Below are 15732 nucleotides of genomic sequence, written 5' to 3' on the forward strand. Positions count from 1 at the left end.
CTTTTTGTTTCTTCCTGCCTGTGACATACGACTCAATGAACTTCAGCCTCCAGAGTCACCTGGACGCCACTGTGATGCTCTGCTGCACAAAGAGACCAGGAGGAGGAGGAGGAGGAGGAAGGCACTGAGGTTTGAGTGGGTAGAGAGGAGGCGAGGCTGTTGTGGCATTTGTTCGGCCAAGCGTGATACTCCTGCTCACATTCCTCGACGTAACCTCCCTGCTGGGGAGCAAAGCCGTGACTAAACCACCGCCGAGGGCCGCAAACACACGACAACATAGACGCGTGAGCAGCAAACTGGCTCGGAGACTCGGCGTCAACGCGGCTGTTTTGGATTTTTTTTTTTAGATCGTCTGAAAATGCTAATTCGGGACACGAGATGGAGATTATTACCAATGACGACAATATCTTATTTTCTCTTTGATGTGTACGATTTCCAGGTTAGGCTTCTAGTCACAGTCAGATGGTAAATGATCGCCTCTTGATCGAGTTTCTTATCGATCACTCAAAGCGATTTGCAAGTCGCATTCACACATTGATACAGACTCTTCTGGCAATTTAGGGTTACAGGTAAGTGTAAGACTTCGGGGATCGAACCGCCGACCTTCTGGTTAGTGGACAACCGTCTCAACCTCAAAAAAATCAACAATTGTGTTTCTTTAAATATCATTTGAAACAAGAAACCAAAAATTTGTTGTCTCGTCCAAGATGCATACCAAACATTGGCACGGTCATCATTTTTTATAATGTGGTCTACAAACGCAAAATCAGAACCATTTCAAATCGGCCAAAGTAGCACCGGCACTGATTTACTAACTGATATATATATAACATAAACCTACAGTGTTGTAATAATAGTGAATTAATATTGAAAATCATTGTCTTCACTTGCGGCCCTGATATGTATATACAGTCTGATCACACCCCCTGACACAGAGTCTCTGAGACAGAGCACAAACAACTTCTTCATTGAACATTTACAGAGGACTGCTCAGCCTATGAAGCGATGATCCATCGGGAAGCTTTAAACTTGTGAACATTGACTACATGCTGTAGTTCTGTTTGTGTCCTACAGGGGGCCTACAGTATACTGGCACCTGCCGGCTCACCTGCCCGCTGCAACTCAAGGAAGTTGCTGGTTAATCTGTTGAGGAAACGGGCCTTGGCTCGTGCTTCAGTAAATGATTGAGCGTCTCCGACAGACGCTGCCTTAGTGTTTACATCTCTCCGCCTCGTCACTATCAACTGTCACGCAAATACACACGAATAACACAAAAGCCGCCTCGTGTAGCGACGACTAAGACGACTTTCCTCAACTGGAGGCACATTCCTGCCAGCTCAGCCTGGTTACACACAGTGAAATTCCTACAATTCTGCAAACATCTGACCTGTGGCACTTTGGGAGGAAATGAGGAACAGATCAATTACATGTGGGAGCTCAAGATTCTCCGGGAGATTGTGGAGCTGAACATACCAGAGCCGCCGCGGAGAGCTCGGGTCCCTGACAAGTTCATGCACTGCAATAAATATGAAACTTATTACGCTGCCAGTCTCCTGTCAGTGGCTTTTATTAGGCTCATATTAAAGATTATTAAAGATATAGGGAAGTACTGTGGAGATTTAAGATGTTTTTTTAGGTGCAATTTAAAGCCTTGATAGTGTTGATGATCGAGAGCACAACCGTTCATTTTTCTTTTGTATCATTTTAGATAAGAGTCCGACCGATATGGATTTTTCGGAGCTGACGTCAATATCGGGGAGTAAAAAAATTCTGATAACGATATATCTGCAGATAAATATATAAAAAAAATTGATTCCTACAATGTCGTTATCATACTCTTATGACAAAGAAATGTGATTGAGGCTTGATATTTTACATTTTAAACATAAAATATACGATAAATAACTTTAAATACAAAGAAAACACAAATACAAGCAAAATTTTAGAACTTGAAATAATAAAAAAATATTTTTTTTTCCGTAGATATTATAGGGAAATCAATATTTATGTCGGTCAAGCTCTATTCTAGATCCTTTGTCTGTTGGTCAAATGAGGAAAAGAAAAAAAACGAATTGGTCTTACCAGTGTGTCATCACTGCGTGCAACGCTGATGTTGCTTCTGGACAGGAAGGAGCGGGACAGGCGGTTGCACAAAGAAATGAGTCGGACGGATTGCTGGAGGAGAGAAGAAATGGAGAAACGTGAATAGAGCGTTGAGGAACTGGAACAAGTCACTGTCAAGACGTGTTAACGTGATTATGAATACATTTTTTTTATTGTTATAATCAATTAAAGCTTTGATTCTTTGAAGCCTTAGTCCTTCATACTTTGAGGCGAGCAGATTTGAGGCAAATACAAACAGACCATTACATAGTAAAACAAAATATGATGACTTCCACTGCTGGTCATCATCATCCTGGTGCCAAGGCATCAAAAATTGCAAGAAGCATAAGAGCATTTATCATTTTTTATAGAATATACATTGGTTAAAACCAATTAATATAAAATCATGAGAATTTATTCTCGATCAAAACAGGATCGAGAACAAACTTGCCAGATTTTTTTTCTGTCTCTGCTTTGTCATGTGTCCGTGTCCATCTCATGCGTGGAAAAATAAATAAACTCAAAGTCAAACGGAGCCAGAGGCTGCCGATGAGCCCGACTCTCTGTGCCAGCTCCGGCAGAAGCGAGAGAGACGTGGCGTGACAGATGAAAAAGAATCCCAGCATCGCGACTCGCAGGCAGGGAGCGGAGCTGGAGGTCAGCTGTGACCAACTCGACCAGACAAGGAGACGTCAAAACGAAGCAGCTCTGGCGGTCAGTCCGACGGTTGTGCTGCAAATTGTGATGTTATCAAAGTGCGACTGAGAAGCTGTCTAAATGTCGTACCTCGGGAGATGTGATGATGAGTTACTGGAACACGTTTTCCAGTGAGCTGGAGTGTGAAAAGATTCAGAGACGGTATCGTGATAAAAAACACTCACCTTCCATTTTCTTCGAGCGGCAAACTTCTTGAACTTCTCCATGTTGACGGCCGACTCCTTCCTGCTCAGAGCTTGCTGAGTGTCTTTGGGCTGATTACACACAAACACAACACGTGGATTTCTTGGCAAGATACATCATTGGTGGAGAATCAATTTGTTGGTCGGGGCTTGGCAACATTCGGTCTATAAACCAAAGCCGATTTCAAATATGAACTACTGAATGCCATAAATTAGGTAAAACCGTTTAATTCAATCAATCAGCCATCAGACGAGTCTTACCTTGATCCAGGGGTGCTGGAAGCTGTCCTGAATCGTCATTCTCTTTCTGCACAGAGAATGGGGCAAATATTAAGGAGAGAAGGGATTATGTGTTTCACGATGGAAGAAGTATTTCACAATTAGTGTCTTTAGATCTTTCAAGCAGCAGGTAGTCAAGCGTCTGGTGCTTTCTGATGTGACGGAGCATTTTAATAAGCAACGACTTGTTAGGAACAGAAAATTAAGTGGCGACTACTTTGATAATTAAAAAAAAATAAAACTTTTTGAAATATCTTTGAGTTTCAGACTGTTGTTCGCACAAAACAAGACACTTGAAGACACCTTGGATTTTGGAAACTTGTGATGAGTACATTTCATTATTTTGCGACATTTTATGGACTAGATGATTAGTTGAAGCATTGATCATGAAGAACGAACTCACTAGGAAGTCCCACATATGAAATTAAAAACTACGTTTGCATTAAAATGTTTGGCAAATCCATCGGGAAAAAAAAAGTCATCACCTGACATTTTTACGCTGTGTTGACATTTGTTAAAGGAGAACATCTTACTTCCTCTTTGAATGTTCTCATGCTTCTCTCCAAAAACACAGCAAAATACGGTAGTGAGACAAACTATCAATGTGACAATCAACGTATGCACTACTTCACACACTACATTTATTTAACGGATATGATATTTAATTTTGGAAAAAGATGCTTCAAAACATAAAGTCTCCTCTCAATTGACACAGGTTTTATTAAACTAACATGAATAATGTGAGCAATGTTTGAAAACTATGTATCTAACTAACTAATCTATATGTGATTAACATCTGACATTCAACATTATAAAAACAAAACAGGAAACTGATGTGATTGAAAGTACAGATGCTACTTCCCTTTGTCTTGATACAGCTGCTGTAAAGTAACCGTGACAACAACAAGACATTGTTCTGACAGTATGTTCAACGTGAGCAGGAGACAAACTGGCCAAGTCCAGAGAGAGACGCATTCACTTCCCCCAGTCTGTTTCCACATTTTAAGGAAATTTTACCGTATGAATCAGGGAACATTGCTGTTGGTGAACATGATTAAACAGTTATGTGTGTGTGTGTGTGTGTGTGTGTGTGTGTGTGTGTGTGTGTGTGTGTGTGTCTTCTTCACGAGAATCTTCACTAATCTTCCTGCCAGCTGAGCAAAACAGTTTGAAAGTCGTTTCCATTCCGATGCGCTTGGTCGAAGGATTTCTAAAAGCCCTGTGAGGTTGTAAAGATTGTGAAGTCTTTTTTCGATCTCTATTTAAAACAACCTGTGTTCTCCGTCTTCTTCTCACTGTAGTGGAAGTGAAACCATCTCCACGCCTACTGTACTATTTTTCACCCGAGTTGGCCTCCTCACGCTCGCTCCATTGTTCTGAATAAATTGGGGGCAATTACCAGTGAGCTTCTGTCTTCGAGTGGAGCTGCAGCCATTCAGTCACTACAGTGCAACTTGGGAGACGTTTGAGGTGTATTTTATTTATCATATCATACAATATTCTATTTATTTTATATTGTAGACAAGGGAGTTTAATTTTCGTACTCAATTTCTGGTTAGTATTTAGTATATTGAAAGAGGCAGCAATCAAAGATTAAATGTATATAACCGTGTATTTAAAGTACATTATCATAGAAATGATATACAGTGTGGAATGAGTAAAAAAGTCCCTGACTGACACCCTTGTCCCAGATGAATTAGGAAAGATAAACTTCAGATTCCGTTTTTGAAAATAATAACTCCTTAAATTAAGTTTAAAAACATTTTGATATATTCACTCGAGCTGAAAAAAAAGTTGTATTTATTCATGTAAATAACCACGACCACAAAACATGTAGGTGCTGGATCCAAAAGGTCTCTGATTCAGTTGGTTTTCTCTGCCTCGTATTGTCGGCTGTTGAATATTTAAAAATAATAATATATAATAATAATAATAGCCTAATAAAGATTTGAATTTGGTCTCTAGACACTTTTAATGGCCTTTTCTTTACCATTCTCCACCTGAAGAAGAATTTTCAAGAAAGACCTTTGTCTCAAATACCATTGAATGGATCCAACCTAAGACAGACGATACATACTTGGGATCTTTGACGAGGAGCTTCGCGATAAAGTCTTTGGCCAGGACACTGGTGTTGCTGAAAAACTCCTCGTCAAATGTGTAGTCGACGGCCGACACGTTGGCCAGCGTCTCCTGCTTGTTGTCGCCCAGGAAAGGAGACGCGCCGCTCAAACTGCGAGAGGAATGAGAGGTCAAGAGATTAGAGATGTTTATGAGAGGAAGGACTGATTTTAAAAACAGCCACTATTTAAAAAGAATTAGACAGTTTTGCCCAAATTCACTTAAAGTCTCATTCAGTAGAGCACATAGCTCTGAGGAGGACAAACACGCCTACACATGATTAACCAGGGTTTTACAGTCTAAATATAAAATAATTCATGATAATTCCTAATTTATTCATCATCATTTTTTAAAACTGGATTTGACCCTTGAAATGTAAAAAATTAAAAATATTAAACAATTAAAATGTAAAAAATTAGCTTTAAAAATGAAAAAAAATTATTTAAATGTAAAAAATGTGAAAATTTAAATTAAAAAGTGTATAAAAAATATGTTGTTATCTACTTTAACAACAGCAACGCCCTTTCATCATATGATGAAACTTGAATTGTAATAAAAAGGGAAAAAGGAAAATATATATAACATTCCAGTTCAAACACCAACTTCTCCATCACTGATTAGCTTTGTTCCTCAAAACTGAAACTAAGACATCCCCGCTTGTTGATGTTGGGAGTTGTGATTGAACAGAGTTGCGTAGCAACTAAACGGTGACTCATTAGTCAAGCCTCGCTATCAGGCTGAAATATTTGGCGTTTGTTAGTCAAACACTCGCAAGGAGATCCTCTCGGCGCCAATGGATACGTTAGTGCAGACATTTCAATTCAGCAGATGCTGCGAGGGGATAATATTCTTAACATGCAAGAACAAACCATGACGCTGCGCACACGCACACACACGCACACACGCACACACGCACACACAGCGCTGTGCGGTCATGCATGGCGATGAGGTCCCAGCTTCGTGGAGCTCCGCCAGTTAAAGCGGACCCCCAGTCTGTGACAAAACCCCCGTCTCCGCTGAAATGTCTCCAGCTCGCCAGCAGCACCATCCACTAATTACCACGACCAGCTCGAACAAACACGGAGGCGGCGCAGGTCGAGGCTCACGCTGGGAGGAAGTGCGCAGATTTTTCGACTGTGCAAAAGTTGCAGCTGCTCATGACAAAGTAAAAGAGCAGCAAGAATGTGTTAAGTCAGACAACGCTTCCGAAATGAGACTTGGAAAATGCTGAGTTGCACATTTTCTTTAATGCTGAGATACATCTTTATCTTAACAGTGTTAAAACCCAAATCAGGGCTCCGATAGAGGAGAAAGTTGCATCAACACAAGCTGCTTCACCACATTCAAAGAGGAAATAAAGAACTTTTTGGCATAAACTTGTCGTTATGATGTTAAAACTGTTTGCACAGCGTAATGGTGACAGAAAAACGACACCATCCACGCTCATATTGGTCCCCTGTGAGACTTTCTTTCACCATCCTATTGTGGTTTTCACTGAAAAATTACAAATTGATTTATGGCACAAAATAAACTGAGAACAATTTTTGTCCCGGTATGTATCCCCAGTGATGGAGACGGCCGACGGCGGAACAGTTCAATTGACAAAAGCAATTCAACCGCGCAAGAGAAAAAGAATCCCGTTGGCGGAGGAACAAAAGCAGGTGAAGAAGATAAAAACAAGAGTGAACCTCGGATTGACATTCACTTGGAGGGTTGAGAGGCTTCAAATGTACATGTACAGGACATGTCGTTTGTTTTCCTTCTGCCACATTCGTAAGTAACACAACCAACCTACTTATCAATACTTCCGGAGGTTTTACTCAAGGTTATTTGTTCAAATTGTGTTTTTTTACGTTTTTCTCTCTGCTGTGGACAGTGGCCATGCTGCTGCCGTTGAGTTAGCCATGATGGTAACGCTGCCGCTAGCCAGAAAACCAAAAAGCAGCTTCAGTGTTCAAACTTTTCTGTTATCTCCAAATGGATGTTACCAACTTCCTAAGGAGCCCCGAGGAAAAAAAGTACCTGCGTCCTTACCGCCGTCTGTACGACAGCGACCTAACATTAATACCACCTAGAACCACTAGGGGGCACAAAAGTTGCCCGTCGCCTCTTAAAGCAAATCAATTTCAGATTCCGTTATCTCAGGCAAAGCAAACGGTCGTATCTGCGAGTTGTCTAATGGAGCTTTCACCCTCATCCCGTTGTGGAAACCATGTCATCAGTCAAGCAGAAGACCCCCCAGTACGAATATGAAGATGCGCCCTCCTCCTCCTCCTCTTCCTCTTCCATCAATTTTTCCCCTGCGATTGTTTTTAACAACAGGATGTGAACGGCCCGCGCACCTCGCTGTGACTCCGCTGTGATAACAGCCAGTGAGACAATCCACTTCCTGCCTTCCCAGGCAGAGCTGTGACATCTGCGTGGGTGGACGGCACGAACAGAGATCAAGTGCGCGTGTTTGTTCTGTCTTTAGCTACTTATTATATAATTTTGACCTTTCCCTTTATTTACTTGGATATTTTTCAGTCAGAGTAAATAAATCTAATGTACTGTTCTGTGTTTGGCCTCTCTGAAGGATGGTGTGGGAGCTCAGAAACCCTCGGCGACGGTTGATCTGTGGGTCTTGGAGGCCGTCGACTTTCACCGTCGGATCAAACGGTGCCGACGTGGAACAATTGGATGAACTGAATTTGCAGCATATTTTGTCCGCTGTTGAAAAGTTGGCACTTCTTCATGTGAAACACAAAGGCGACGCAATGTTCGAGATTTACGCATATTTAACATTTCACCATAAAAAAAAACATCGGAGGTACTCACAGGATGTAGGTTATCACACCGACGCTCCTGAAGAGAGACGGAGACAGAGAGAGATTTATTTTTTTGCGTCAAAACACGAAAAAGCAGATGTTCCTCAGCAATATGACTGAATCAAAAACAGCACATATGCACGACGGTCGTCGCAGAGCAGATTGAGTTTTTGTGGAACTCACCACATGTCCGCCTCCAGGCCCAAAGGTTCATAGTTGACGACTTCTGGAGCTGAAAGAAAACATTAAACAGAAGATAATAAATATACAGGTCAACATAACAACCTTTACATGCTGTAAATATTTCCTTTCCCTTCCTAGTCAATTTGTCTTATTTTCTTCTTGCAGTCGCTAGAGTTTCATTAGCGAGTTATCACATTCAACTCGTCTCACTTTCACAGTTTTTTTCTTTGATTCTCTATATATGTTATTTTATAAGCCACTGTTTGTTTTTTTTAATCACACCTGCGAGAACTGTGATTATTTCTCTTCTCTTATTATGCTTCTCTCTAGTCACAGTCCTCCTAATGTATGAATAATTAAATGAAGATGAATAGACCGACACATTCCTTTTCTAATCGTGAATCGTTCTGTGAGAAAGACGGTGACATCTGGTTTTCGGTTAATATTAAGTCTTTTATTTTATCGTTTGTTAGTCATGAACCAGAGAAGGAGAACGACTGACATGTTTTTTAATATTTGCAATGGATTTACACCGGGCAGCGAGAGAGACTGGGGAGTGTTGGCGGCTGCCCAGGGAAAGGGGGGGTAGGTGAGGGTAGATAGGACGAGTGTTAGTGTGTGTGTGTGTCTGCATGTGTGTGAGTGTGTGTGTGTGTGTGTTGGCAAGAAGGAGCAGTTCTGATAATCACCAGTCTATTATCAGGTCTCTCTCACTGCTCTCACAATGTGCAACCCCTGGGATAGAGCCAGAAAACAGGGTGGTACAGTGTGTGTGTGTGTGTGTGGGTGTGGGTGTGAAAAATAAACCAGACAAAATAATGACAAATGCCAAACGAGTGCACAAACCCGTTGGCCGCGTACTGACCTACAAATTCGGGAGTTCCAAAAATGTTTTTGAAATCGTTGCCAAAATCGATCTTGTGCGCCAGGCCGAAGTCGATGATCTTGATGCGCGGGTGAGGCACTGAGCGGTTCAGCATTATGATGTTTTCAGGCTAGAAGGAAAAGAAGAAAAGAAAAGAAACATGATGAGACAGGGAAGGAACAGACAGAGGAAGAGAGAGAGAGAGAGAGAGAGAGAGAGAGAGAGACGAAGATGAAGTGATGATCTCTCTCTCTTTGTGGTTAGTATGAAGCAATCAGTATGTTGGGATTTTAAAGACAGATGTTGAAAAAACGGTCCACTAAATCATCAGTTTAGAACAACTTAAGTAAAAATACTCTATTACACCAAAAGTAAAAGTATATATACTCTAAGTATAATAGGGAAAATGTGTAAAGTATCAAAAAATGTGTATACTATTGTATATTACATTATATTATTATTACGTAGAAGTAAAAGTTGATTTTGTTTTGTTTTTCTTAAGTAAAAGAACAGCTGATATAAAATAACTTTGGTCCTTCAGACACAAGGTGCCTGCGGATGAGTCATTAGTCCGGCACTGCCCGACATATTGAGCTCTTGAGCAGAGTGAGTGCTCTGCTGGAAATATTCCCCTCTCTGTAGAATTGATCAGACTCTACGAAAAGAAAGAATGATTTGAACAGAACTGACGTCTTCTGGCAGTGTGGGCACTCAGAAAGAACCTCTTGGGGACTTTCCCTTCTGACCCCTTAATGTCTACGTCTGACGCCGTCATGGCCGAGGTCAACGCTGCCCCCCCCCCCCCCCCCACACTGGTGTCAAATATAGGGGGAAAAGACACTGAACTTCCACTCTGGAGAAAATCAATCGTCTAAACAAATGCAGCGTCAACCCGAGTCCCAGCTGGACGGAGAATAACAGAAGCTAATGTCCAGTGAAAGTGGGCTCGAAGGGGACAGAGGTTACTGTTCCCCGCGGACGGTGAAGTCAAATGTCCTGAGCGTTGACGCGCGTTTGGTGAAAATTGTTCTGTAAGTGGATGAGTCGAGGGCTGGAAGACGCCATATATGCGGCTGTAAGTGGACAACCGATCGATGGTATTGATTGCGATTTCAAGTCAAGGACTCAGAAACAAAACAAAAGTTTCAAAAATACACCAAACGTGGAGGCAAGTGCGATGAGCAGCCCGTGTGTTCTACTGTGAGAACTCCACGACCCCAGCAGTTTAACAACACACACTCCATAATAACAAGGAGATATTCAAAAACAAACAAACAACAACAACACCATCAAATTAGTCATGGATATAAGCCTCAGATGCAGTGGCTCAAAAAACATAAGAGAAACTGACATAAAACGAGGTAAAAAAAAAAGAAGAAAGAAATTCACATTCCCCAAAATGGATGTAAACCTCAAACTGCTCTCCGGGTGTGTTTGTTTGTTTGTTTGTGTGTCTGTGTGTGTGTGTGTGTGTGTGTGTGTGTGTGTGTGTGTGTGTGTGTGTGTGTGTGTGTGTGTGTGTGTGTGTGTGTGTGTGTAGAGGAAATTCCAGCCGTTTTGTCTAAACGTAATATGACCTTGAACAAACCACAGTCGTCATCATCCAAGGTGTCCAAGGTGTTTTTTTATTTTCATGGAAATACCACAATCAGCAGGAGAGTGTGGAGCTTTCTATTAAAAACTGTAAAATTGCACATTATGCTTTGGTTTTTGTTATGCCAAAATATCTGATATTTCAACATCCCTACTATGAATTCACCAATTCTCTTAACGTTTCAGTTTTGGAGCTTTAAAAAAAAAATAATAAATAAATATATATATATAATATAGAGTTTTTATATATATGGCAAAAGGCATTTTTTTCTTTGGAGACATTTTTTTTACATGTCACAGTTGAAAAAACACAAGTGTAAACAAATAAAATGAATCACGGCTGAATTCCATTAAGCTACTTAAGTTTCTCAGGTCTTTGTTTTATTAAAAAACGTAAGAGGCTTAATTGAAACACTTCCAAAACCAACAGCCTCGGGGGGAAAAACTGAAATAGTGTCCTTTAAGATATTCGTCATAAGAGAAGGAAGAGAATATTTAGAAATATTTGAGATGAATGAGATCATTCGATTCTAAAATTAGCTGCAAATGAATCGCGTCTAATCCGTCTGTCTAATCCAATCTGTGGGTTGGACTGATCAATGTGTCGATTCATTGTTTTTTTTAATTGTCAATGTGCAACATCAAATCAAACCAAAGCACTAAATGTGTATTTAGGACATTGTTTATGTTTATGCTTTTAAATGGAGATTATCCTGCTGTACATTATGTTTCCTCCTGCTGCGAAAAGCATGACGGACATAAAGAAGCATCAATCAGACAGAGGTCGCCGCAGTACCTTGAGGTCAAAGTGAGCGATGTGTTTGGTGTGCAGGTAGGAGACTCCATCCAGGATCTGCTTGAGGAACTGAGTGGCTTCTTCCTCGCTCAGCGACTCCTTCTCCGCCAGGAAGTCAAAGAGCTCGCCGCCGGCCACGCTGGACGAGAGAGAGGGAGAGGGGGAGAGTGAGACGGAGAATTAAAGTGCGAGATCTCTGGGATCGGAGCCAGCTACAAATCCCAGCTTAACAGAGCTGAGCTGATGTAATCTAATCATCCCGGTGCATTAGAGCTCAACCAATTTACACGTCGCAGAGTCGATTTTAACCAGCGCCGTTCTCGATAAAAACTCTTTAGAGTGTTTTTAAATAATGAAAACCCTCCATTAGAAAATGGCGAAAGAGCCCCGGCGTTGGAGCCAAGTTGTTTTAGTGGATAAATTCAAAGAGTTTGAAGAGTTCTTTTGCACCAACGATGAAAGAGACCTGGCACGTATGAGAATCCGGGTAAAGGTGAAAACCGAAGCGGTACACATCTTCAGAACAAGTTTAAAATGTGAACATTGGCAGAATCAAGAGAAACATTCACACATCAATCCAATGAATTTCAACACTCCAAATATTGGGAATAAAAACTCTTTGGAAAATGGAGCCAAACAAGTTTGTGATAGTTTTTAGCCTCACTGAAGTCAATAGTACCTATTGAAAGAGATTGATAGGCAACGAATGAGTATTCAAGTTGTTTTAGTTTTTTTGATTAGTGGAAATCTTAAAAGTAAAAAAAAAAAATATATATATATATATATATAATTAAAATGTCCACATTCTTAGATGACTTCAAATGCCACGTTCTGTTCAGTGCAAAACACAAACATATTCCATTTGATATCAAGTATGACAAAGCATAAAATCTTTACATTTAAGATGCTGGAGACAAGAAACAACAATTATTAGGTCAATCATCAAACTAGCTACCGATTACCTTGAATCGAGCAAAGCAATTTAATGCTGCAGATCACAATCACATCCCAAAAAATTTAAATCATATAAGAGCTTAGATTTGATCTGTCCAAAAATGTTAAGAGTCTGAAGCTCATTTAACAAGACCACAGGGTGAGTCAGCCCTTATTGAATAATTACTGAAGCTGGCAGTGGCGATGGGGAGCAGAGGTGGGAGATGTGAGAGGTGGCGAGCAGAGGATTTATCATGGTGACGGCGTTGATAATGTGAGCGAGAGTCTGCGGCGAGGGGAAGTGTGACAGAAGCGAGAGGAAGAGCATAGATCACTGTAATCACAGCCATCGTGCTTATCCGGTCTCTGAGAACTCACTCTCACTCGAGCCCCTTTTTCCACTGGTCAAACAACATCCACCAACATCCACCAACATCCACCAACATCTGGCTCTTGTCTTAGAAGGAACACAATCGGCATTGAGCGTGCTAACTTCTTCTTCTTGTTCTTTTTTATCAGTGTAGATGCAGACGCCCCACCTTTTCCGGGTATTTCTTTGAAATCTCGGGAACATCGGGAAACAGCGATTTTTTTTCCTTTTCATCTTTGTAAATCGTGCAAGGTGCAGCACAGCGAGGCGAGAAAACTAGGTTTCCGGCGCGTTCGCGTTGTCGAACATAAAAAACTAATTCCTCTACTCGCAATGGGAAAGGAGCTGGTTATCTACTTTACCCGCGTTGAAAAAAACCTGCATAAACGCGCTAATAAAAGTTAGGTAGGTAACACACATATTTTAATTTATGTGCAGAAACTTTTATTTTTATCCATTATACATTATATTGTCTTGGTTTAAAAAAAAAAAAGACATTTCACTTGATAAATGTTTATTTCTTATGCTGATGCACAAAAATCAGCACAGATTAATTCCATGTCTTAATTCTTCTGCAGGGATGGAAACCTACACAAACACACACACACAAACACACGTGACTCCGCCCCTTCAGGGAGGAAACAGCTGCACAGCTGCGACCTCCACCCCCTCCACCCCCTCCTCCAACTGTAAACCAGGGGACGCTTGTTTCATCATCTGCTTCAGTGGGTGAACAGGGTGTAAACACAAAGTCACAAGAAGGGGATCTAGATACGAGACGTCTCTGTCACCGAACATGTCGCGGCTGGCTCTTTTCTTACAGGTTCAGTCGGTGTTTACCCAAAGTGCTACAGGAGGAGGAGAGGATGTGGAGGACAACATGAAGCCAAATCGCACCCTGCATGTTGGTACATATTTGTTAGTGACCTGTTCTACCTGTTGAAAAGGAGCCACGCACTTATTATTCACACACGCGCCGCTCGTCGTTTCTTTTCCTTTCAATCCTGTGGTATGTGATCGTTTGTCAGGAATGTTGTCGGACGACTGCGGGATCACTTCGGGCTGCACGTTGACCTAGTAACTGAGGTGTACTGTACTCCGCCTTCATTGCTCGTTTGTTTGTTCTGGATGCGTGTGCCAAGTCAGACAATTGCAATGTAAACAAAAATGATCTCACCGTGTTTGGAGTTAATCACATAACCTGGTCAAACTGGTCAAACGGGTGCTTAGTGGAAATATAAAACACAAGGCCTTTGTGCACAACAACTCTAACGGGTTACCGCTACAATCACAGATTACAATTACAGGGGAGAGGTTTTTCCAAGCACAAGACAGTCACTTTCTGATGACGTCACGCACATCATAAAACACTGTGATTGGCTGTGGGAGCAATGTGTCGTCTGTTATGACGCGGCAAGAATTTCCGACTATAGAATCACCTAGTTTGATCCATTGATCATCTTAACAGATCCCAGCAGCTTCGGTTTCAACCACATACCTTCATTTACTATGATAATATAATAATTCTGGCGTTAACATAAAAAGTACAGAGGGAGGGAGATGAACCACTCACAGCTCCAGGATGAGGATGACCTCCGCCTTGTTTTCGAAGACGTCGTGCAGCGTGATGATGTTCGGGTGCTGGATCTCCTTCAGGATGTCCACCTCGCGCTCGATGTCCTCCCTCGTCACGCCGCGGCGGCTCGACTTGCTGCGCCGCTTCTTGATGAACTTGCCGGCGTACTCCACGCCCGTGCCCCTGTGCCGACATCTTCTGACCACAGCAAACTGACCACTGGTGAGGGGAGGAGAAGAAGAAGAAAAGACAAGTTCAAGTTGCATCAGGAACTAGGAACTACTGGTTTACACTTGAAATGATCAAGCCGGCAACTATTTGATCATTTGTTGGTTCTAATTTTTCAGATTTCATGGTGTTTATTATCTTCTGTGATAACAAACTTGATATTTTGGGGGTTTAGATTCCACATACAGTAATAATACAACAACAGGTTACCCTTTGACTTATTAGTTCCTCGTCTCTCACCTGCCCAGGTCCTACTGTATTTTACAGTTCAGTGGAATAAGAATAAAATAAGAAAGAATTTTTAATGTCTTCTTGAGCTTTGTGTCATCATGACAAATCAGACGGACGTATGAACAACACAGGAGCTTGTTTGGGGGGATATTCCACCATCACGTTGCCATGGAACGTTGTTGTTGCTATCCGACCGGATAACGCCGTCACTCGACCATAACGCTGCCAGCAAAAACAAACAAAAAACAAAAAAAAACTACTTGGGGAAGCGAAGGTCAACTTGGCCGAGGGGCTGTCGAGTCGACGCCTCCGCCGGTTGTACCGTACGTCCTCGCGGCTGTGGCACTCACGCTGCACTCGGTGCACCGAACGCCCACACAGGGAGGAGGAGGAGGACAACAGGGAGGGGAAAGAGACATATTCTGCCAATTGTTTTTTCCCCCTTTCAAGGCCAGATTTTCCCACAGATTTAACGGCAGGGAAGAAGCGATCCGGCCAAAAAAAGGGGCAATAACAAAAAGAAAGCCCTGTGCTGTAGTCCGACTCCCACAGTCCTGACCAGTTGTAAGGAAGCAGTTCAGTAATGTGGCTATATCCCACCGTCATTCTCTCTCCACAATGTTTGACGAGTAAAAGTAGGATCCAGACCAGAATGCTGCAGCTGTAAAGGAGCTTTAAAGGGGGAAAAAAAACTAAATAAACAGAACAAAGGCAAAAAGAGAGAACTCCCTGGGGGAGTATCAGTGACCCT

The 15732-nt window shown here is 41.8% G+C and overlaps 1 protein-coding gene and 2 long non-coding RNA genes across 4 annotated transcripts in view; 2 read left to right on the forward strand and 1 right to left on the reverse strand.

The window, feature by feature from the left end:
- Positions 1–15732, reverse strand: part of dapk1 (death-associated protein kinase 1) — a 57056-nt gene that overhangs the window by 20537 nt on the left and 20787 nt on the right. For both annotated transcript variants that reach the window (XM_035641105.2, XM_047329171.1), the window contains exons 3-11: positions 14520–14741; positions 11644–11782; positions 9255–9384; positions 8390–8438; positions 8217–8243; positions 5359–5511; positions 3264–3309; positions 2985–3074; positions 2083–2175 (exon numbers count right to left, since the gene is read on the reverse strand). In XM_035641105.2, the coding sequence (XP_035496998.2) occupies positions 2083–2175; positions 2985–3074; positions 3264–3309; positions 5359–5511; positions 8217–8243; positions 8390–8438; positions 9255–9384; positions 11644–11782; positions 14520–14741 (949 nt within the window). The remainder of the gene's footprint in view (positions 1–2082; positions 2176–2984; positions 3075–3263; positions 3310–5358; positions 5512–8216; positions 8244–8389; positions 8439–9254; positions 9385–11643; positions 11783–14519; positions 14742–15732) is intronic.
- LOC118314569 lies at positions 21–7939 on the forward strand. The gene is made up of 3 exons (XR_004794678.2): positions 21–465; positions 6966–7172; positions 7722–7939. It is a non-coding gene; the product is annotated as an uncharacterized LOC118314569 (long non-coding RNA).
- On the forward strand, positions 13648–15052 carry LOC118314568. The gene is made up of 2 exons (XR_004794677.2): positions 13648–13854; positions 14492–15052. It is a non-coding gene; the product is annotated as an uncharacterized LOC118314568 (long non-coding RNA).

This window comes from Scophthalmus maximus, chromosome 19, assembly GCF_022379125.1.
Source record: "Scophthalmus maximus strain ysfricsl-2021 chromosome 19, ASM2237912v1, whole genome shotgun sequence".
In the NCBI taxonomy this organism is placed as follows: domain Eukaryota; kingdom Metazoa; phylum Chordata; class Actinopteri; order Pleuronectiformes; family Scophthalmidae; genus Scophthalmus; species Scophthalmus maximus.